Here is a 23354-nt window from a genome sequence, read left to right on the forward strand (position 1 = left end):
CACCAAGCTGAAATTCAACCTTGTAGAAGAAGTGCCACTTCTCATCACGGAATTGTTTGATTCTTGGTGTTTGTGAATGTTGCGGAAGCAAATCAGCCCTAACTTTTAACACACCATTGAAAAGAAATTCATAGACACAAGCATTCAAAGAACCCATATAAATAATGGCTGTATTGTTGGATTTGGTGGTTTTTCTTTCTGCTTTATATATTTTTAATCATTTCCAAATGTTCTGAAGTAGTATGTAATACTTTTAAAAAGTCAGTAAAATATTTAAATGAAAACATACACACATACACAAACATAGGAAAACAGTGAAGATGTCTGAGGCTTTCCAGAGGTTTTTTTTCTCTCACTTCAGGAAGAGAAAGTCTTTTGGATGTGCTCACAAGTGATTGGCGCTAACACAATGCAGAGCAAAGCGTTTCCACCAGGGCATGTCCCATGGCACAGGTACACACTGGAGTGTTCTTACATCCGGAGCTCTGTAGAAGATCAAGCGAATGAGTCGACACTAGCCCCCAAGTGAACGCGGCTCTCTGGAACCCTTCTGTGCTGTAATGAGACACAGATGCTGGGCTATTTCTAATGTCAGTGCCAAGTGCGCACTGATACGCTGGGACAGCACACTTTATTGCAAACACATTCAAAAGGTGCATACGTTTCATGTCAAAAGATTCATCAACAATTTAATTATAGCATTTCATACTTCGTAAGCATGTAAATGCTCAGATAAGATAAATATTCTTTCTGTCAGCTGATATAAGCACAGTAAGATTTCATACCTTCAACCTCTGCTCATCTGAATTTATTCTTTATGTAGACTCTTTCTGCTTTCATCTCGGACACAGAAAGAGATTAATGAGAGGCCATTTGGGTTATTTCAGTGTGTATTGAATTTAGCATGTTTTAAGCCAAATATATATTAAGTTTACATGTTTTTGTGGCATAATGAGAACTCACTCTCCGTTTGTTATAGTAGAAAATTGCAGCTGGCATACCAATTAACATTTTGTTTTGTTCTGTTTTTGTTTGTTTCTTGAGACAGGTTCTCCCTCTGTGCAAACGGGCCCAGGTTGCCTTTGAACTCATAGCAACCCTTTGCCCTCGGCCTCCTGCTTCTGTGATTACAAGTGTGGCCACCACACTTGGCATCAGTTACCTTTAGATCAAAGAATAGTGTGTTAGAATGATTGTCCATGAAGGAAATAGTCTCTTACAATTGTTTCCTTCATTCGGTTTGTACTTCTGGAGTATGTTTGGCAGGAATTTTCTTATTGTACTGGAATACTAAATCTAAAAAGATATTATCTAAGATTTTGAAACTAAACACAAGATCTCAAATCCTTGGCCTAGTTTTGACTTCCTGGATCTTGTGTTGTATGGTTTACTAGAGGCATCTAGGCTGTGAGCCTTCTCTAGGATTATAGAATCATTTTCTAAGATTTATATTTTTGCCTCTCTGCTGATAGGAAAGTTTTGTATCTGATGTTCTGGGGACATCACGTGGTAGGATAAAAAGAGGGCCACCTAAGGCTGTTTTCCTCTCTGTCCTTGGTGGGTATGACATTAGGCAGGTACATCTCAGAACTCGTTCTCCTGGCTAGTGTTTCACACTAGAAAGTAAGTCATGCAGCCCAGAGCTAGGTGTGGAAGCACACAGGTAAAGACAGTCCTGGGGAGCACAGGAGAGACTCCCGAGGAGCCTGAGCTCAAGGTCAGCTTGATATGAAGTTAGTTTTGTTTCGTTTCCCCGTGTTTAATTAAAGAAGTAAGAGAGTTGGCAGTAAGACAATCCAATCATTTAAAACCTTAAGTAAAAGTTTTGTATCTCATAATCACGTTTCTTCCAAGTACTTGGAGGAATTGAATGCTCACACTTAGCTCCCGAAAGCTTCAACTGAACTCTGTCTCTGTCTCTCTGTCTCTCTCTGTCTCTGTCTCTCCCTGTCTTTCTGTCTCTCTGTCTCTCTCTCTCTCTCTGTCTTTCTCTCTGTTTCTGGCTGTCTGTCTGTCTCCTGTGTGTGTGTGTGTGTGTGTGTGTGTGTGTGTGTGTGTGTGTGTGTGTGTGTGTTTGCGTGCGCACCCAGAGGGGAGGGAAGAAGGGAAGAGGAAAAGAGGGAGAGCAGATGATTTTCCTCTAATTCCTTAGCTTGAGTGGATGAATGAGTCTGATGAACATTTATATTTGGGGACATACTATCTCACAAAGTTCTGCTTGTCCTGTGGGGTTTATTTAGGTATTTGTTTGGTAAAAGCAAACAGAGTGCATTGGCACTTGAGCAGATATTTTAAGAGGGGAAATGATTGTGTAAAATCCAGGATCATATACCTGCCTAGGAGTCAATCTCACTGAACTTGTAAAGCATTTGAAAAAGAAAGATTTCCCCCTACAAACCTGGGAACCAAGATTCATTTTCTAACCATTACTCTAGTGCTTGGCAAATTTCAGCTTGGTGCTGTCTCTCTGGCCCCCGAGCCTGAGCACCAGGGTACAATGCACTGGGCTGTGTGTGAATGAAGCACACAGGACACCCTCATGGCTCAGAATCTATTCAGACACACAGAATAACAGGGCAACAAAAGATGTTAAGAGGATTCTTGTTTTGAGTGATCACATTTCTTGTAGTTCTTCAGGTCTGTGAGCCTTTGTTTTACATTTCTCATAATAGGGGCATTGAATACTTGGACATTTGCTATACTGTAGGCAGCAATTCGTAAGTATCATCTACATAGAGTCTAAAGGGAAGATTAAATGATACAGAAATGCTTTAGAAAAAGGATCAAGTTGAACGTTGTCTTCCTTTTATGGGTTGTAACAGACGAAAGCTGAAGCTTTCTGAGTTTCTCGAAGTCGGCTTGTCTTTGTGCTTGCCCTCCAGTGTTCTCCTGTCTTAGGTACCCACAACACCAGCCCACAACAGGCACAGGCAAGCGCGGTCATTAATTTTCTGTTCACAGGAGAGATGAAAGCTGTACAAATAGTGAAATCTCACTCCATGGATACAACTTCTAGGGTTGTCACTTGATCCAGATTTTTAATTAACGCTACCAAATATTAAGTTGGAGGATTGGAGTGTTATCTCTGTTTTCTGTTTACCCTCCTTCCCTGTTAATGAAAAGTAAAATGACCAAGATCTGAAGAAAATGAGAAGGACCAATATTGGATATCCAATGGATAGATGGGCCTTGAATAATTGATTTAATTTCATATATAATTGAGCAGTTTGTTGACTTGCGTATCTTTGTTAGGACAGGCCCTGAACATGTGCAACCAGTCGCTTCCCTTGTAACTCATGGAATCATCTTGTAATTTCAAATTTAGAATCATTTCATTTGTTAATATCTCCTGTGACCTTTCCTCGACACAGCCAGGAAACCCTCTGATTACATACAGACCAACCAAGTACATCTAGCTCCTCCCAGCTGTGCACCAAGACAAGCATTGCCCACAAAGCGGTGCAGCACTTCTGGTTTTGATCAAATTATCCAGGGTTCATTTTAACTTGGAGCCCATCACGTTGACAGGTTGCTTGAAATGGTTGTACAGGAAACATCTGGATGTGAGAAATATTCCCTGCAGTGTTAAAGGACACTTACCCTTTGTGAAGGGAGAGATTGTCGCGTATTACTTACGCCTCTGTTCATCTGCTGCAACACTTTAGGAAATTTTAAGTCATGTTGCAACACTTTAAGAAATTTTAAGTCATGTTCTAATAGAATTTGAAATGTACAGATAATCCTCAAACTATTTAAATTTCGGCTGCTTCTGCTTTTCTCCAAATATTTAAACTAGAAGAGTTTCTGATAAGCAAACAGCCAGGGCTGTTTGAATTTGCATTCCTCTTTCTGTGCATTCTGGGCTAACTGTGCGAATTTTGAAAAGCACAAGTAAAGTGACCCTGCCAGGAGGCCAGAGGTTAGGAGGAGAGTGTTTCCCCAAAGAGCAGGAGATGGAGATCTGAGAGTTCAAAGGTTTACATGCACACACATCTACAATGAAGAATAGCATTTCTGGGTTCAAGAGAATGAATGTGTTCATTGGGTCTGTCAGTGTCTGTCTGTCTGTCTGTTCATCTTTTCCTTTCTTCCTTCCTTCCTTCCTTCCTTCCTTCCGTCCTTCCTCCCTCCCTCCCTTCCTTCCTTCCTTCCTTCCTTCCTTCCTTCCTTGTTTGTTTCTCCAATAATTTAAAATGTATCCATGGAGGGAGGCTTCAGTAAAGCCCTCAGTCAACACCATACCATGAAGTTCTGCGTGCATGGTAAAATTTTCAAGTAAAATTTAACCACATTTAATCTCCCATTATAATCTGTAATGGTCAGTGTTGAGGTGGTGTGGTGAGGTGATCTAGTTCTGTTAATGTATTTGATGCAGTGGTTTGTATTTCTCCCTAAGAACGTTATAAAGCTTGAAGGATGTATGGTCTTAACTGCAGCTGCATCTCTTTGGTTTAGAAAATAGATATGGTCACTCTGAAGTTAAAAGGAGCCAATCCCCAAGTTCTTTAATGTTATACGATTATTTTACTTCCTTAAAGAGCCTTTGATAATGGAGGATTTATTACGTTGCAAAGCCTTTTTATCACAAGTGACATTTCAACCTCTCTTTAGGCAATAGATTATAACACAATCAATCATCACTTCAAATGACTCTCTTTTAAGATACAACGTAGTTCTTTTATTATTTGTTTTGTTACTAGAAATTCATATCATTATAATCATATTGTGAGACTGTCTCCTAGAACCCTTCCACATATTTTATGCAGTTTAAAGCAGCAGATACCCAAGGGAATATTTGTTTTTATTGCTTCTATTAACATGTAGCAATTAGAAAGAAAGGTGCAATGGAAACTGTGGTTCTGTAAGTATTAAAAAATGTTTACAAAAGTAAAAAGAACAAAAGTCAAAAAGAGTAAAGTTTTTTTTTGTGTGTGTGTGGAAAACACTGCAAGGCTAACCCTACGTTTGACTTAGGCTGTTTGCTGTTCCTTGGAAACAGCTTGGCCTTTGTGAGCAAGAACTGGCAATATTTGTGGCTAGCTTTTTTATTACTGTGACTATAGCGGTGCAAAGAGACGAACCCCTGGGTCTGTGATCTGGGGAACTGAGTGCAGAGGTACAGCAGTCTCTCCTTTGTACTGGACAGTGTGTGGTCCGGCCAGCTCTCAAGCCTCTGTGTTTTTCTATCCTGCTGTCTTGGGGTTAGGAGGAAGCCCTTTTTAATTGTTTCTGTCAACATTTTAGAACACTGTGGCTGAACTGCAAGGAATGTCTGGCAACTTCAATAACAATAACAACCGTTTCCTTAAGGTTTGTTTTTTGGCAGAAACATCTGCTTATCTCTGCCCTCTTGCTCAGTGTGTGAAATTAAATATTCTACACGTCTTATTAACTTCCTATTCCCTAAAAAGCATTTCTGGAGCTGTGTGTGCTGTACATTGAATAATAATCTGAAAATAGTGGTTTGAAAACTATAGCATGCATTTTATACACAGGTCTGTACGTTGGACTCACTTCCTAGTATTTAACCATGGGCGTATTTAACCTCTAACTCTAAATGTTTTGTCCTTCTAATTAAAGGAAAAAGAACTTCATGAAGAAACTCAGTGTTAGGGCTGGGTAGTATTTACATAATACAATGTACAGAGCAATTTATTTTCTGCTTAAATCTGTTTTTAAGAAAAGAATGTTTTGGTAGTATAGTCTTAATTTCTCATTATGTGTATAGATGAATAGAGAGGGTAGGGAGACACTTTATTTTAAACACTCATAACCATAGTGGAGCTGACATGAATCATGTGGGTTAAGGGGTCAGTTGATGTTGATGATATGCAAGAAGCCTGGCTTAGAAGGCAGCCAAGTCTTAATAGTGGTCCAGAGGCCTCAATTCTGTAGGATCTTTTAATGTATTAAACTATATTGTTTATTTGTAAACCTCAAATTTTTACTGATCTCCATCACTGAAACACTGAATCACAAGGTTCTTTAAAACATGCTCTGAAGACTGTATCCATTCCAGAACATCATCCTATACTTCATTCTGAGTTCCAAGAATATTCACAGGTAGGGAGAAGTCGGGGCCACTGATAATAGAGTCGGGGCAGCATCTTTTTGTACCTCATTTTGTTTGTGTGGCTTGTAAAAATTATAATGGAATTTAAAAAATTATATTCTTACTATTACTTCTTTCTAGCTACCCTAGTATAATATTACTCACTTTTGAGCTAGATCCAAAATCAACAGAAAGCCTTACTTGTCCAATCCTTTTAGGCCATTAAGCTGCTGTGAAAGGACAGACTTTGTCTGCTGAGAGGCTGTTTGAGTGAAACAGTTCATCACACTGAGAAGCACAGCGCATGAAGTGCTAACAAGGCAGCATGCAGACAAGTAGAAATGACATTTTCAACTGTGGAAATATTTTATTTTATAACTGAATAACCTTGCCTTTCAGTGAGCATTCTCTGTGCTGTAGTCAGCTTTTCCTCTTGCTATTAAATTGATCATTTTCTTGGTGTTTAGTTTTTTGAGGTCTTTGTATATAGTCTAGACATTAATCTTCTGTTAGATAAATAGCAAAGTTTATTTTGTGTCCCATTCTATAGATGCCTCTTCAGTCACTTAAAGGTTTCCTTTGTGGTACAAAAAATTTTACTTTCATGAAGTACGACTTGTTGGTGATTGGTTGTATTTAGACCTTCCCAGACACAAGTCCTGATGTGTGCATCTTTTGTTTTTCTCTAGAACTTTCTGATTGAACTTTGTGATCCTTGGTTTGCCATTGATTTTTTTTTCCTTTAGGTTGAGAGACAAGGGAAAAGTTTCTCTCTTCTACATGTGGATGCTCAGTCTTCTGTGCCCCATTTGTTGAAGATTCTGTCTTTTCTCCACATGTATTTGTAGCATCTTTGTCAAAGTCAGGTGGCTATAGGTCCATAGACACGTATCTGGGTCCTCTGTTCTATCCCTTTGATTAATGGGTCTGTTTCTGTGCCCATACCAGGATGGTTTTCATTCCTGAGGCTCTATAGTATAACTTAAAATTAAGAGTGATGATACCTCTGGCAGTTTTTTATTCTTCAGAATTCTTTTGGTTATGTGGGGCCCTTTGTGCTTCCAGATACATTTTTTTTCACTTCCTGTGAGGAGTTGCATTGGAATTTTGATGGCAGTGATTTTGAATCCATAGATTGCTTTTGGTAGAATGGCCATTTTACAATATTAATCCTTTCAATCCATGAACACAGGAGTTCTTTCTGTCTTCTAGTGTCTTCTTCAACTTATTTCTTCAGTATTTTACAGTTTTACCCCATTAATTTTTTTTCTTCTTTCATTCTTCTCGAGACGACTGTGAATGGGGTTGTTTCATTGATTCTTTTCCAGTATGTTTGGTTTGGGTAACTACTGATTTGGGTATGTTAACTTTGTAACCTGCCACTTTGAGCTCTAGGGACTTCCTGGTGGAATGCTTAGTCCCTGATGTGTAGAATCACAGTCTGCCAGGGATGCTTTGACTTCTCGTCCCTTCTCTTGTCCACTTTCTCTTTCCAGGCTGTTATTAAGTGAGAGCAGTGAAAGGAATGACCTTGTCCTGTTCCTGATCTCAGCGATAACACCTCACGTGTCTCCATTTGTCGTGATGGTGGCTCTCCTGTCCTTACAGCCTGTATTATGTGGGGATGTCTTCCCTCCATCTCTAGCCTCATGGCAGCTAGCTGAGGAGCTGTTGGCAGTTGACTGTGTCTGGGGAGGGAAGGGTACCTTTTTGTTTTCTTCAGAAGTCTATTCCCTAGTCAGTTGCCCATTTTCCCAGTGGCAACTGCAATTGCACCCAGTGAGTTATTTTTTACAAAGAAGACATGAAGTTTGGAGGGGACATGCGGATGCTGGTTCCAGAGAAGTTGCAGGAAGATTGTAGGGATGCATATGACCTTGTAGTATATATGTATGCATGAACTCAAAAAATAGGTTTCGCATATAAATTATATTATTATTATTGTTGTTGTTGTTTTCAAGACTCTTTTCTCTATGTAGCCCTGGTTTTCCTGAAACTCACTCTATAAACCTGGCTAGCCTTGAACTCAGATCCACATTCTTCTGCCCCTCAAGTGCTGGGATTAAAGGTGTGCACCATCACCACCTGGCCATATAGTTTTATTTTTTAATGAAAAAAACCAAAACAAAACAACCAGGGAGAGTAGATTGTTTTTTCAAAATCTGATAGAGAAAAGAAACTGCATAGAGTGTAGGCAGAGAGAAGCATTGTACAGCAAGGCTGGAGAGAGGATGTGGGGGAGAGTTGGGAAGCCCAGGCATATTCACACTTAGCTGTTGTGACTTAGCACTTCTGCGAGCTTTTGCCACAGGTTAACATGACTTCTTGCTTTAAATATTTTTGCCATTGAAACACTATAGTCAAAATAACCTAAACGATATTAAGATCTCTACTGCATGAATGGTCTTCTTTTACTTTGAAGTCTGTTAACTCAGAAATATCCTTCATCTGTAGAAATGAGTTTCTGCAAGCAATAAAGAGTGGACGGACATCCGAGCGAGGACTTATGGCAAGAGCTCTGTTCGGCAGCTGTCTGGCTACCGGCATAACTGCTTTGGTCCTTTGAAACTGATATTCATGTTACCACTCTGAGTTCTCATGTTCCTGATGCTGCAAGGGATTTACATGGCCATTTTATACACATATGATTAACATAAAAGTTGGATAGTAGATCTTAAATATATAATTTAAGAATTTTACTGTAGCACCATTTTTGAGTCACTTTTAATGAGAAACAGTTTGAATATGATTTTTAAAAAATTACTAATTTAGTGTATTTAAGCTAACAGTTTAGTAAGAAAGCATTGTCACCAGATGACGTCACAGGAAATCTCTGCTGCCCCAGATGGTTCCTTTGCGACCCCTCTGAGCTGGAAGCACCATTCTGCCTGCTTGTTCACACTGCAGATTAATTTGGACACTTCTAGACTATCATCTGAATAATAAATTCAGATGAAATTAATAATAATACATCCAAAATACTTGCTTATATTTCATTAATTTTACCATCACGTTTATCTCTAGTGCATAGTTATTCTGATTGGTATTGGTTTCTATTACTCTAAATAAATGTTATCCATACTCAGAAGTAAATGGGGTGCCATGGCGAGAGGATCCTGGGAAGCAGAGAGGGGACAGGAGGCAGCAGGCGAGGAACATATAACAAAATATGGAGAAATAAGGAAAGATGTGATGGGTCACAAGAATACAGAATTCCACTCATGCTCTGTCTGCAGACATGAGAATGACAGTCACCACAACATCGATGTCAGAAATTCAGCAAAACCTTGAAATTGTGTGAGATATGTGTGTATTAGTTACAGGCTTAGCCACAAAACCCAGAGGTAAGGAATGAAGCCTAAAAGCACATAACAATTATGTGAAAGACACTTAGGTCGAATGTCATCAAATTGTATCTGACAACATATATCAAAGGTTACACATCCCAATTGGGTGTAGTCAGGAATGCTGTGTAGTTTAGCATTTCAAAATGGATCAGTTTTTAATTCTTGACAGTGTGAGAAAGCAAGAAGAGAAACAAATTGAAAAAGAAGAAATAAAACTTACAGTTCCCAGATAATGAGACTAAATAGAAAACATGAAATGAACCTTGTTCAAAACAATACAAGGTTTTATCAAGTTTTCTGAATACATACTATTAAAATATAACATGTATTTGAATATCTACAAATAGAAAGAAAATTATAAGTTTTAAAATTTAAGATATCACATCAATAGATATCAAGAAATAGAGTATAGAAGAACCTCCAAGGGCCAAATTTTATTGAAACATGATAAACTGAGTGTATGTAATGCAAAAATAAAAATTTATCCATAAAGTAAAGACTTAGTAGCTGCATGGAGTTGGTATTCTCCTAATTGATCTGCACGTCCAGTTCATTTCTCTTGAAAATCCAATGGCTTCGTTAAGCATTTGTTACGATACATAAGAAAGAACAGTGGACTAAGACAAGCCTTTCAAATGCCTTAGAAGAAACTGTTGTTATTAGATTGCTGAAATTTAGACAGCAGAGCAGATGAGTAGCTAGAAGAGGAAGGAATCTAGATACAGATGTTGGCATAGATAAACTATAGGATCAGGAAAACGTTTGAAAGCATGAAAAATGATGAAAACAATGGAGCATGGGAGACAAAGGAGAAACCCGACTTCCGTCTCAGTCTGTCATAGGACAACTAAGGAGGATAAGAGAGTGGGGGCCGTGCTGGGGAAGAGCATCGGCCAACCTTTGCTTTGAAAGAAAATGCCCTGTGACAGAGAGGGGTTGAGAGAAGGACAGCGTTGTGTTAGGAACTTAGATTTCTGGAAGGACTACCTCTAAGACAGTCCAAGAAAAAGCCAGAAGCTAAAAGAAAGTGTCGAAACTAAATAACTGAGTCAATCACAAAAGTTCACCCATGCGTCCCTGGCATGAGCAGGCATGCCACAGAATAAGCCTTGGTGTCAGAGAACAGCCAAGTGGACTGCAGGCTGCCAGGAAGTGGACATGGAAAACCAAAGGCAATACCATCTGGGACCTGTGGGGTTGATTCAAGTTCAGTGTTCTGAGTTCAAGGAAGATGAGAAGTTAGGGAAACCCTTAGTCTCTGCCTACAGGAGAATACACTGGCTCAGCCACTTCAGAAAAACAATTTGTGACTATCAACCAAAATCTATCCAAAAACTTGGTTTCTTGTTAAGCATCTTAATAAAATGAGGACATCATATACATAATCCATTAACTCATATAATATGGTCTCCTAACAGGAAAAACTGAACACTTGACATCTCTATTAATATGAGCATAAATAAATATCCTCTTGTGCACTCACGGATCATCGGTATGTGAACACTGAATCAGCTGCCCACTACTAGTGTAGTCTGAACTTCCGACTGGGTGCGAAAGCACCGATAAATACAGCCTAATTCCAGTTGTAAAGCTCTGACAAAATCACAACATGCTGCTAAGAAACAAAACTGTAGTAAAACTAAAAGCAAACAGTGGCAAGAATGAAAACATTCTGACAAAAATTCTGCACTGGGGTGAAGTGTCTGAACAGCAGTCAGGGGTGCCCTCACTGGAGAGTGGGTCAGATGGCCTTGTCCCCTTGGATTAAGTGCCAGCTCAGTTGCTGGGGTAATGTCACAGCACATTGTGCTGTGGATTTTACTTCACATGTTTTCAATTCAGTACTTTAGAAACAAAATCTCCATACACAGTATCTTATCTTTCACAGTATGTGGCTCTAAAAGGAATATAACGTAGTTCTTAGTATTTGAGGACTTTAGAAAGAAAGCTTAAAACTGTGTCTCATTTTTTACATCATGAAAACCTTATGGTACTCCATTATCATCATCATCATCATCATCATCATCATCATCATCATCATCATCATTATAATGTTTATGTTAAGGACAAGTTTCATCCTGTAGCCTAGGCTTACCTGGAACCCACTATGAAAACCAGGATGGCACTGAGCTAAGAAAAGTCCCCCTGCTAGACACTGCAAGTGTTGGTATGAACCACAGTGCCCAGCACTTATGGTAGTTCCTGAAATATACAAATATCCTGACGAGCCACAGACTCACTAACTCAGGATGTATATTATATGGGGTCCTAGATCTGTGGGTGTTTATGGGAAGGTGCTGGATGCAGTCAGGTCCTGGATCCTACTCTTCTTAAAGTCTCCAGGAACAGTGAGGTAAAGACCTTTGCATCCTTGCCTAGGAGGCGCTGGCGAGAAGACACTGCTTCCAGAAAGTACATGAAATTATGTGAGGGCATGATTGGCATCCCCTCTCGGAGATCAGTGGAGTAAGGCTGTCTTTGTCATTAGTAAGAACGTTATGTGTGAAAATGACGTCCATAGCACTGAAGGTTCCTACTTGGTGCTGGTGTGAGTGTGTTATAATTGATAGTCTCCTATGTGTTTCCTGATTGTATCGATCAGCTGGGATACACACTGTAACCAAACACATAGTGTCTGAGGTTCGATTCATTGTGTGTTGCAGAATTATCAAGGCCAGAGCCACATGTGTCCCTCTTGTAGCCAGCTGTCCAGTTCTGCAAATTAAAGCTTCATGACAACACAGAAACCTCAGCTCTTCCCACAGTTGCACTGGCATTGAAATAAACCCCTCATTGTTTTCCTGGGCAAGGAAAATGAAACCCAAGAAAGGCTTCCAGTTTGAAATTGCACTGTGACATTTGAATTATTGAGGTCCGCCTTGGCTGGTGGCTACTTACTGCAAGATCTCGGTGGGAAAACAGAGATCATGGGCTGCCTCTTGGTCTCAGAGACACTTATCAGCAATGTAAAGACAAGTGGCATTCATCTAGTTGCCAACAGGAAACATTTATTAAAGGGAATCAGGATTGAGTCATAGAGCATATATGTTTGTCTCCAGAGATGCTTGCTATTTTGCTGTGCAAGCTATATGAACACTGTAGGAAATTTACATTGTTTTCAAGGCAGCCCGTGAAAATTGCAATGGCTATAGTATGAGTCTTCACAGTGAGGACTTTGAGGGTGCATGCATGAATTTTTCAGGCTTCTGTTCTAACTTTTTTTTTTTTTACATGTATGTTGATTTTTCTTCTAGAAGAAACTGGCAATACAAGTGGTGTTGAAGAGGTAAAGTCTGTTTACCGTAGACCAGAGATACAGGGGGCAGTGATGGTTGAAGTCTGTGTAAAAGGTGGTGAAGTGTGGCTTGGGTTTCCCATAATTGCTGAACTTTATGGTTTTTTTTTTTTTTTTTTTTTTTTTTTTGCTAAGTAGAACAGTATTGTTTTGATCCTGTTAAAATCAACTGAATTTCTTGAAAAGCTCTTTTTCCTTTTTAAGTTGAAGCACCAGGAAGTGATTCTTTGAGCTCTCTCACATTAGTGTGCTTCAATTGTTTGCCAGGGAATGTTTCGAGAAATGTTTCCCTCCTGAGCATGGGCAGCCTCACTCACATCAGTGTATTCAGATCCTGCTGTTCCTACCTATACAAAACTCCTGCTGCCTTCTTCTTGTTGTCGCCTTTACTTTAAGAATAAAGAGCCGAGAGACCAGCAGTAAAGAAATTGTTGTCTCAATCATATGGGCACACATCCTGGCTTAGAGGAAGGCTCTGACCCCTATGTGATGGCTGTGTGAACGTTAGAAGAATTGCAGAGAAGGGTTGCAGTCACTGTGGTTGGCTACTGGGGAGTCTTAAGACTTCTGTTCACAAGGCAGATGATAAGCCAGGTCATATGATGATCGTTAAGAAAAAAGAGCATCACTGGGTTGGCTGTTGACTCAGTTTCTCCCGAAGTCCATTAGGTGACGCTAAATTTGTCTCCAGAATGGGATCTTTATATGGATCATAGCTGTCTGAAGGGAATGTCAGCACTATTGGGGAGATTTCTCTAAGACAAACACATTCTCATGGAAACCCCAAGATGGGTCTTTGGACCCCAACTGCCTCAAGTTGTGTTTCTAGTGATGAAGTTAACTCAGTGGAGAAGGAAACGTTCTTGGCCTCATCACCTCTTTGAACCCCCTACCCTCCACATTAAAAGCAGATTTACAGAGGTATCATCACAACAGTAGACAGTTTCTGGGTGTGAATCCATTACAGTTTCTATGTGGATTTAAGAATTAGGGCCTCTGAGTCAAAGACCACATTGGATAGGTAATGCCGGTCATTGTGGACTGCCTTTGGAAGTATACTGGATGGGCTCTGCAACCACACTCAAACAAATGTGCCTTGTGAATAGCAAGGCTATTGTTGCCTTTTGCCTCCATAACCCTGGTAGTTCCTCTCCTCCATCTTGGCCTCAGCTGATTTTATATGACTACTAGTGAGGCTGCCCCCTTCTATGTAAACCCCTGGATTTGCTAGGGCATGTTGAGAAGTTCCTCCTTCTGTGGATACTGGCTCAAAACACACGGTCTCATCCAGTCCCATGGTGGGAAGTATCACTTTAAGGGAGATCATTTTGTAAGTTTTGTTTCTTTAGGGAAAGATGGTATAGGTCATCTCTACAAAGTGCCACTGCCCTTGTATACTTGGGGAGAATTCCGGAGGGATCAGGTTCACTGATGTGTTTGTGTGCACCCTGTGGGCAGCTATGTCCACAGTGTAGTCGCTTAACCTGATATGATCACCTCTCCACAGCTGGCTGAGGGGTATGGAGGAGAGTAAGGTTCGAAGCTTCTTTACTGCACATGTCAAAACCACAGGTATTCACTGGTACATCCTCATCTACTTGAGTTATTGACTTAGGACGAAAGGAAAAACCATCGCACCAGGTTTCTAAGGTATGCTGAGGGTTTGTCAGGTTTCTTCATCTCAGAGTCTATGGGTTGAGCTATATACTATGGGTTGAGCTATTCTGTGACATAGAATTCTGTTCACAGTGGTCCTCTCCAGTGTTGTTGGACTCCTTTATTGTTTTTGTGGGACACTTTGATCAGTGTTACCCACAGGCATATCTCTGTCATGAAATAATGTACCAAATGCCATAAACTATGTAGAGACACGAAAAGACTGCTGGGAACCAGCTTCTCCCTAGAGCTCTTTCCCATGAGCCCTGGGAGCAAAGGCATAGTTAGGCTTTGTTTCAAATTAGCTTTTTAGACATATCATACAGCCTTAAAGTGAATGCAGTTTGTGCTTCTTTCAGGGAAGTTGGTAGACTTGCTTATCTGACACTGTTTAAAATTGAAGTTTTCTAAGGCAATAAAACAACCCCAATAATCTACCCTCCACTTGAGATCTGTATTCTCCTAACAGTTCCGTGAATTTGAACTTGGTTTTTCAGTTACCTTTTAATTCTGGCCTTAATTTCAAAACCTTCAAAGCCATCAACTTTTGTTTCATTCCTGTTTAATAGTACTGTCGCTGTATTTTCTATTTCAGTAGAAGGAGAGAAAACAAGAAGGAAGCTTCTTAGACCCGGTTTGGAATCCCCTGGCTGAAATGGCCTGTTTACTAGACATTCCCTACATCTCTCCAAGAAGCTGATACTGATTGTGAATGTTCTACTATGTTAAGAACCCTGCTTTCCAGGTTTACTCTAAGAATCTGTTCAGGGAAATTTAAAGTAATCCATTCCTGAGGATCTGTCTAGCCTTTGCCCACTGCCCACTTCCAAAGCCACATCCTATTATTTTCCCTGCTTTGCTATGTCAACCTCCCTTCCTATGTGCATCCCCTTTCTCCTAAAACATTACCAGCCACCAAAACATAGCAACTTAAAATAAGAAATGTTTCTACAATACACTGTGAGCCAGTTCATTTGGATCTTTCGAAGCCCACATCTGTCCCAAGGCCATAAGTAAGGTGTCAGCCAGAGCTATGGTCATCTAAGTGCTCAGCTGGGAGAGGGTCTGCATCCAAACTCACTCGCAGCTGTCGACAGGATGCAGAAGAGCCATTTCCATGCTCCCTCATGTGACTGTTGGCAGACCCCTGTTTCCTGCTGGCTAGTGGCCAGACATCTCAGTCCCTTGTAATGTGGCCCCTTCCTGCTCACAACGTGGATTCCTGCTTCCCAATAGTTAGGACTCAGAGAAAGAGCAAGAGGACAAAGGAGGCACGAGTCACACTTCCTGTAACTAAGTTAGTTACTTCCCTTGTATTTAGCTTCAGTTGAATTGCTAGGTGCAGTCCACTCTGGAAAGGAAGGATCCCAGTGGAGCACAGGAAGCAGTGTCACTAGGGGTCATTTTTCTATTGAGACACCATTTCAGGAAAGATGGCCCTGGGGTCTGAGTATGCCTTCTATTTCGGGTAGGTAAAAACTAAAGAAAACATTAAGATCCAGTGATAACTAATGAACTAGCAAAAACAATAGAGAGCATTGAAGAGAGAAAAAATGAATTTGAGTAGTTGAAAGAGATTTTATTTGAAGATCTTTAGTTAAAATTTCTGTAATAATAATTTATCAGCGGTGTGATAAGTAAATTAACTGGGAGCTCTTGAAGGCTGGGAACTCAGGGCATTGATTTTAAACATTGCTCTATTCAAGGGCTGGACAAATGGCCCATCAGTTAAGAGTTCGTCCTGCTTTTGCAGAGGATCTAGGTTCGGTTCTCAGTACCCACAGAGGGTGACTCATGTCTGTTTATTACATCAAGAGAGAATCTAATGTCTTTAGCCTCCTAGGAAATCAAAAGACATGTGTGCACACCCCTGTACAAACCCACACTTACACATTATTTAAAATAGTAAAAGTAGATCTTTAAAAAAAAAAAGTTTTTCTCCTTGGAGCCTAGGTACTAAAAATGATATGAGAACCAACAAACATGCTCAGAAATAGAGGTTCAAGACAGTATAAACAGGTAAACACATGGACGTATCTGCATGTACTCAAGCACACAGATGTCATGCACTGGCTGTCCTGCCATGTGACACACTACACCAGCCCAGATCTCTGCCAGTAAAGAGACTATTATTACATGTGGTCCCTCAACTTTGAACTCCCATAACTATGAGCTGAAACAACCCCCTCTCTAAAGTTAAAACAAACAAGCTCACAAACAACAAAACCTGATGCATTTTAAATGGCTTAGTAAAGGGGCGGAGTCAGGAATACACATGACAGGGCAGGCATCACATTGGAGATTTGTGCAGTTAGTTTCTGACTCCCCTTAATGTCTAATGACATTGAAATCTTTAAACTTTTCTCTGGGTGAGTAGTCTGTGAATGATCTGACCTAAGGCTTTTCTGAAGACCTGCTCTCTCTAGTCCCAAAGACATATTTTTGTTGCACTACTCTGGTTGTTCTGTCCAAACAAGAGGGTCAAGGTAGTCCTAGTGAGGTCTCACAGTCTCTAAGTGTATTCTTGCCTGTGGGGTGGCCCTCTTAGTGTGTCACCGCTGTGTATTATGACAGTCCCAGAAGAAAGGGCTTCACAGCTCTGCAAATAATGCTTAGAGTCTTCAGTGGCTCAACACTACAAAAGTAGGCCACACAGAAGTCACTGACCCAACTTGGAAAAAGAGATGGCTCTTTGCCGGGAAGATGCTTTTTGCTAAAATCCTAGTGGGTGGAGGGCATGCTTAACTGCACTTCACACCAAAAAGCAGAGCTGAGCATCAGTGCCTCGTCTGAGTTCTTGATCCATATACAAAGTTCTTCTCTATTTTATTCTCAGAACCTAGTCTCAGAATAATGTGTGTGTGTGTGTGTGTGTGTGTGTGTGTGTGTGTGTGTGTGTGTGTGTGTGTGTAACTGGATTCAAATCCAGTAAACAGATTCCCACAAACTGCATAATTAAGGCTATTTTTATGATTAGCACCATTTAGTGTCCCAGAATTCACCAGAGTAAACATTGCCATAGCAAAAATTACTGCAAATGGTTGAACCGAACAAGAGAAAATTCCCAGTAGAGCCATTTAGGCCTCAGCTGCAGCTGTGCTTAACTGTATTTCATACTGGAAAGCTGAGATTCACAGGAAAATCAGGCTCTGTCATGGTGTGCAGATGTGGCTGCAACTGTCTTCATTTATTCAGCAAACATTTGTTCAGGGTCTCCTGCGTGCCAAACCGTGCACTGGCCACTGGGATCCGAGGGATAAATTGTACCTGGCACAGTTAAGAAACTTCCATTTGATGGGAAAAGGCAGATGTGACTGAGACCATTCTGAGAGATGGAGGTGTGCACCGGGCCAAAGGACAGGGAGCAACAGCCTCACTTCACAAGATACTCTGATGTGTGTGGGTGTGCATCTTGGACCATGGTGTTGGGTGTGTGGAGAGGCTGTGGGACACACTGAGGCACAGGACTTTTCTCGAGTTTGATATAACTTGCTCCACAAGGAAGCGGTTTAGAAAAGGAATGGCTTATGTCAGAATGCTGATGAAGGATGTCTGCATGGAGACCCAAGGACTCACACTTACAAGACAATAGCTTAGTGAATATTTGGTTACCAGATTGTGGCTTGGTGAAGCTTCAGGCCATGCCACCACAGCAGTGTTGGTACCAACTGCAGCAATAACGAAGATCAGCAGCACTTCTGACTGGCTATCATGTGCTGTGTCTTTCTGTTAAGTACTTTCCAGGTAACAGTGACATCTTGTCTTGGTAAGGAACTGGTTTTGCTGATGGATGAAGCTTTGATCTAGAAGATCAATCTCAGAGGTAGCATTTGAATGGAGGTCTGTGACCACACAACTAGGTTTCTTTCATTGGTCCCCACTTTGCCAGTGTCCTCTATTTGAAAGCTCATCTTCCTTCTGTAAAACACAGGCTGGTGCCTATAGGTCCTGTGTGTGTCCCAGACTCTAATATGTCTGCATGCCCATCTTTATACCAAACGGAAGTTGAGTTTACCAAAAGATGCTGCCTGACAGGGTCCTTTAATAAAATGCCCCTGTTCCAGTGCATGGATGTCTTAAGGAAGTGTGAGAAGCTGTCGTAGCAGAATGGGTTAGGAGCTTGGGGACGCCTGAGGTCAGCAAGATTAGTGGGAGAAGGCATGACAGAAGAACATCACCAAACTCAAGAGAAATTAGATACCGTTTCTCCCTTGCAGAAAGCCCAATTTTCATTCTATTTAAAAATACTAAAATATTTTTTACTGACTGTATGCTCTGGCTGTTGTTTTTCTAAGAAAGAAAGCATAAAACACCAGTCAGCAGGCCCTAAAGCCCAGGAAAAAACTTGTCACCATTCTGAGGACATCTAAGACTTAAGGGAAAATAAGATGATATAGGGTGGGCTGTCAAGAATCCCTCTTTCATAATCCCCTAAGCATGGCTGTGCCATCTTCCTGTCCTTTCAAAGAGGCCTCCTCCTCCTCCTGCTTTCCCCCTTGCTTGCTCAGGATGAGTATACTCTGAGAAAAACAAAGACAGGAACTTCAGTTCCCAGTAGACACATATGCACAGCTCCACAATGAATTAAATGATATTCAAAGCTGTGGATGATGGTCTCAATGCAGCAGAATCATATAAAAATCTTTACATTTGAGGAAATGTTAAAGAAGCGTATTCTTTATGTTTTCCTTTTACAGAGTTTGTTTCTGTAGATTGGCAATGGTGTAGCATTAGAGTGTGGGTTTGGGAGATCTACTATGTAATAATGTTAACAACTTAACTAATGACCCTTGGGTGAACTCACTGAGTCCATTTTCACAAATTGAGATGGTATATTCAGACACAGTCATCTGGTTGCTGAATGTATATTGCTGGACAAACATTAGGTTTCTACAGTAGTGTCCTTTACTCCTCATTTAACAGGACTATCAAAACAAAAAAGGTATTAATGAACAAAGTAAACAGAACCTAGAAAGGGATGCTCACTGTTTGAAGTGTCTTTATCCCAATATCTGTCACAGTGAGAGGAAAAATGCCAAGAATCCAGTTTTAAAGATTTTAAATTTTGTCAGTTGAGAAAAAGCTGGTTACTGGGGAACTAGGTGGTAGTCGTAGGCTTTTCTGGAGCTCTTTGTTGGGAGGGGCGTTGTATCAAATTCTTCATCTTTCTCTACAGATAGCAAATTGGATCTAACTTCAGGGTTTACAACTTTGGAGCTAATCATTTGTTCTGCATCATTTATTTTACTTACAGAGTAACCATAAAAATAACTAAGATTCTCAATAAAGATAAAGGAGTCAGAAGAATGCCTTAGTTTTAGTCTCCTAAATGGAACTTTGTCTATTCGGATGGTATTCCGTAGTAGCTGCATCCTTTACTCAAAGCTCCTGACGGTAGAAATTTTGAATGATCTGTGCGAGGGTGTGATTGGTGATTGCACAGTTAGTAAGACCCATGCTCTTCAGGACTTACAATTAAGAAGACTCAAGGCAGTAAAGGAGACTCAAGGCAGTGAAAGACCCACTTTGTCTTCAGAATGCTTAGGCTGATTGAAAAGAGAAAACATGAGCCAATGGAAGGATGGGAGAAGTAATAATTTCAGCAGAGTTGGCAGTAATTTGGATTTGTGGAAGAGAAGAAGCTGGGGAAATAAAAACAAAAGACTCTAGAATTCCTACTAAAATATATTTGTAGAGATTACTAGGATATCTAGTTACCTATATGCAAATCTAGTATTGTGGACAAGGCCAGAACTATTCTGAGAAGAATTGCTTATAGTTTTGATTCTGATTAGAAATATCTGAAGGAATGCTACCTATAATCAACATGCTACATTGTTCAGCTGTGTTCCACTGTTAGCGTTACAGACTCTTTTAATGGTACTTAAAGTTGACCCAAACATCTTTCATGTGACATAATAACACAACACTGTAATTCTCAAAGAAATGTGAAGTTGAAATAATGAAAAATTAATCTCAAAAGAAATGTTTTAATAGTTTAAGCTTATGATTTTGCATTGACCATTTATATGGCTGTCCTCAGACAGATGCATGTGGCCTGAGTGGGTGGACACAGCTTAGACATGCCTAGTACACATTGAGACTAGTGTCTCCAAGATTTGTAGACACTAAACTGCTATCGATGTTCAAAATGAATTAGTCCCTAATACCAACCGCTTCCTTCCAGTCAAGATGTCCTTGATTTGACTTGAAAGAGAAAGGTGGGGAGAGGACCCAACTTTCCTGTACCCAGATTGAAATCTTACTGTTCTACATGAAAGACCCCAACCTTATATCTGTAGACAGATTCTGTGAGCTTGTGGTCTCTGCTAATAGTTTCTATATGTGGAAGAAGAAGTCCAACAGAAGCTGAGGTGCCCACAGGCTTCTCAGTAGACACTGTCTACTTCTAGGCCCTATAACTAGAGAAATGCTGAGGCATTAAGAAAGAAACCAGAGCACAACATGAAATTTAGAGAGAGAAATTTTCACCGTTGACACAATGCAAATTGCTACTTCAGGAAAGAAGTCTGAAGGCTATATTAACTGATGGCCTTCCAGACTAGGAAGAATCACTTGGAGGCCATGACTCGATTTCCTCATGCCAAGCACGGGTAAGAGGGCAGAACACATCTCTCGCAGTGGCAAGGTGAGTGTCGCATACAGAAAAGGAAGAGGGACAATCAGAAGCCAAGACTGTTTAATCTCAGGAATTCATCACCCCACTGTCAAGGAAGGCTTGCTTGAAGGTGTTGTGAATTCCTATGTGCCCTTCATATGTTGAAGAGCTACAACCTGAAGGAGCAGGGATGAATTAAATAAACTTTGTCTTTTTAACCCATGGAATCAGTGATTTATCCTGAAATTACATTGAGGTAAAGATGTCAGGCAATTATTTTGAATTATGGCCCCGTAGCCGGGTGCTGCTGAGAGGAGTTACTTTCCAATAACGTTGAGGAAGTCAGTGACAAAGGCACACATTTATTTCAGAGGTCACGAACTCAAATACCTACAGGGTCCTGCTCGCCTGAACAGCAGAGCAACCCCAGGTAGCAGAGCTCTGAGCTGGAAAGAGAGTGACTGGTGGACAGTGGCCACTGCAGCAGACATGGTTTCATGGTGTGCTCAGACATGGGGCTGTCTGAGAAAAAGCTGTCTAAAACTTAGATGATTTTTTTTTTCCCAAGCTAACAAAGTAGTTTTATTACAGCCCTCTGCAGGTATACCAAAACACTTGTGTAGTCAGAAGCCCCAGGTTTGTCCTTTAACTTACAGTTCATTGCCTCTATAATTAACAAAGAAAACACGATTGATTGACCCCTGGAGTTGACAGGAGTCAATTTGCTAAGCTTTTGAAGGCTTCATTAAGGCTTTGCCGTCCCTGTGAAGTGTTGACCTCTAATTCCTTCCTCATTGCTCCTGATATTGGACTGCTTATTTACCCAGGAAGTGGAAATTTAAGGACATCACTTGTGTTTTAGGCTCTTGAGGTGACTCAGAAGGTGAAGGTGCCTGTCATCAGACCTGATGACCTGAGTTGCATCCCTGGAATCCACATGGTAGAAGGAGAGAGCAGACATATTGCTCTCTGACCTCGGCGTATGTGCTCTGGCATGTGGATGCCTACACATTAGTACCCACACATAAATAAATGTAACAGAGATGACATTTATTTCCTTTAGCAACACGAGCTGATTTAGTGAAACTGTCAAAAAGTGAGAAACAGCTATTTCTGCTGCTGTTGTTTATGTTTAAAATGCACATGTCTGTATGGTCTACACTTGGTAATTTGGATCTTTACACTAACATTTGTTCATAACGTTGGGTGCATGAGGCATGCTCGATTTAAACATTAACACGCTCACCATTTGGTCACATGCTTTTCTCTTATAAAGAATCATTTTGCTAACATCTCCATGTAGGATAAGGACAATTGTGTTTCTGCGTCCCCCTTCCTTTCAGACTGGGGAATATGCCACTGATGAAGAAGAAGATGAGGTTGGGCCCATCCTTCCTGGCGGTGACATGGCCATTGAAGTCTTTGAGCTCCCTGAGAACGAAGACATGTTTTCCCCATCTGACTTGGACACAAACAAGCTCAGTCACAAGTTCAAAGAGGTAAGGACCGGCCCGCATGATGTTTGCCTGGACCTGCTCCTTTTGTTGGTAAATTTGTTTTTTGTAGAATGAATGAAGAATCGTCTCTTTTCTGAATAAGACTCCAAATCTTAAATTTGAGCGTACAAGTTTAGCAGATTGCATTCTACTGTCACCAACTTTAATGTTTGTCACCTATCACAGTGGCAGTTTATAACGTTGGGCATCATTTCAAGATGTGTTCAAGTTAGATGTATTATTTGTTACTTCTTACAGATGCTCTGGTAACTGGTCACAACCTCTTTCCTCTAGGGCAGCCATCTTTCTAAAATGTTCTTTTTCTTCTCTTCTTGAAGTAGACAGATTTCTAGTAAGAATGACATGCCCACAGGGCTCCATAGGACAGTTCAACGAGCAGACTTTGAGCAGTTCGTAGAACCACCAGAAGTGACCTGTCCCGGAGACGGTGATAGGAGGAGGCCATCCTCATCCTCTGGCTTAAAGAAGCCATTCAGTTCCCATAGCTTTGCAAGATGCAGCCCTGGTGGGAACTACATCCAGGGCAAGGTGATGGATGCCTTCCCACACCCTCTCCTTCCTGCTAAGTTCCCAGTTATGCCCGGGCAAGGAGGCTAGGCTAGGCTAGTTTGGAACTGAAGAGATCAGTTTCCTGAAGCAGAGAGACATCCACAAAAGGCCTGGATAGCCCTGTTGATATGGGTATCAAGAACCAGAGAGGCGGTTTTCCCTCGATGTCTGGTGTTACAGGATGCTCTGCATTACTTTAAGTAAAAATACCCATTTTGTTGTCTCATCGAGTCTTGCTTTGTCCTACTAAATTCTGTGGTCGTGATTCTTCAACAGATTGAGCCCTGTCTTTGGACACTTCCTGCCAGCTACTCAGCAG

General features: G+C 40.8%; 1 protein-coding gene across 3 annotated transcripts in view; it reads left to right on the forward strand.

The window, feature by feature from the left end:
- The window catches only part of PPP1R9A (protein phosphatase 1 regulatory subunit 9A), a gene marked incomplete at both ends in the record, with an annotated part of 233371 nt that overhangs the window by 158562 nt on the left and 51455 nt on the right, over positions 1-23354 (forward strand). For 2 of the 3 annotated variants that reach the window (XM_080936475.1, XM_080936476.1), the window contains 2 exons: positions 5245-5310; positions 22313-22468. In XM_080936475.1, the coding sequence (XP_080792601.1) occupies positions 5245-5310; positions 22313-22468 (222 nt within the window). The remainder of the gene's footprint in view (positions 1-5244; positions 5311-22312; positions 22469-23354) is intronic. The other variant, XM_080936477.1, reaches the window with a different exon arrangement.

The sequence above is a fragment of the Micromys minutus genome (genome assembly GCF_963924665.1).
Source record: "Micromys minutus genome assembly, chromosome: 23".
In the NCBI taxonomy this organism is placed as follows: domain Eukaryota; kingdom Metazoa; phylum Chordata; class Mammalia; order Rodentia; family Muridae; genus Micromys; species Micromys minutus.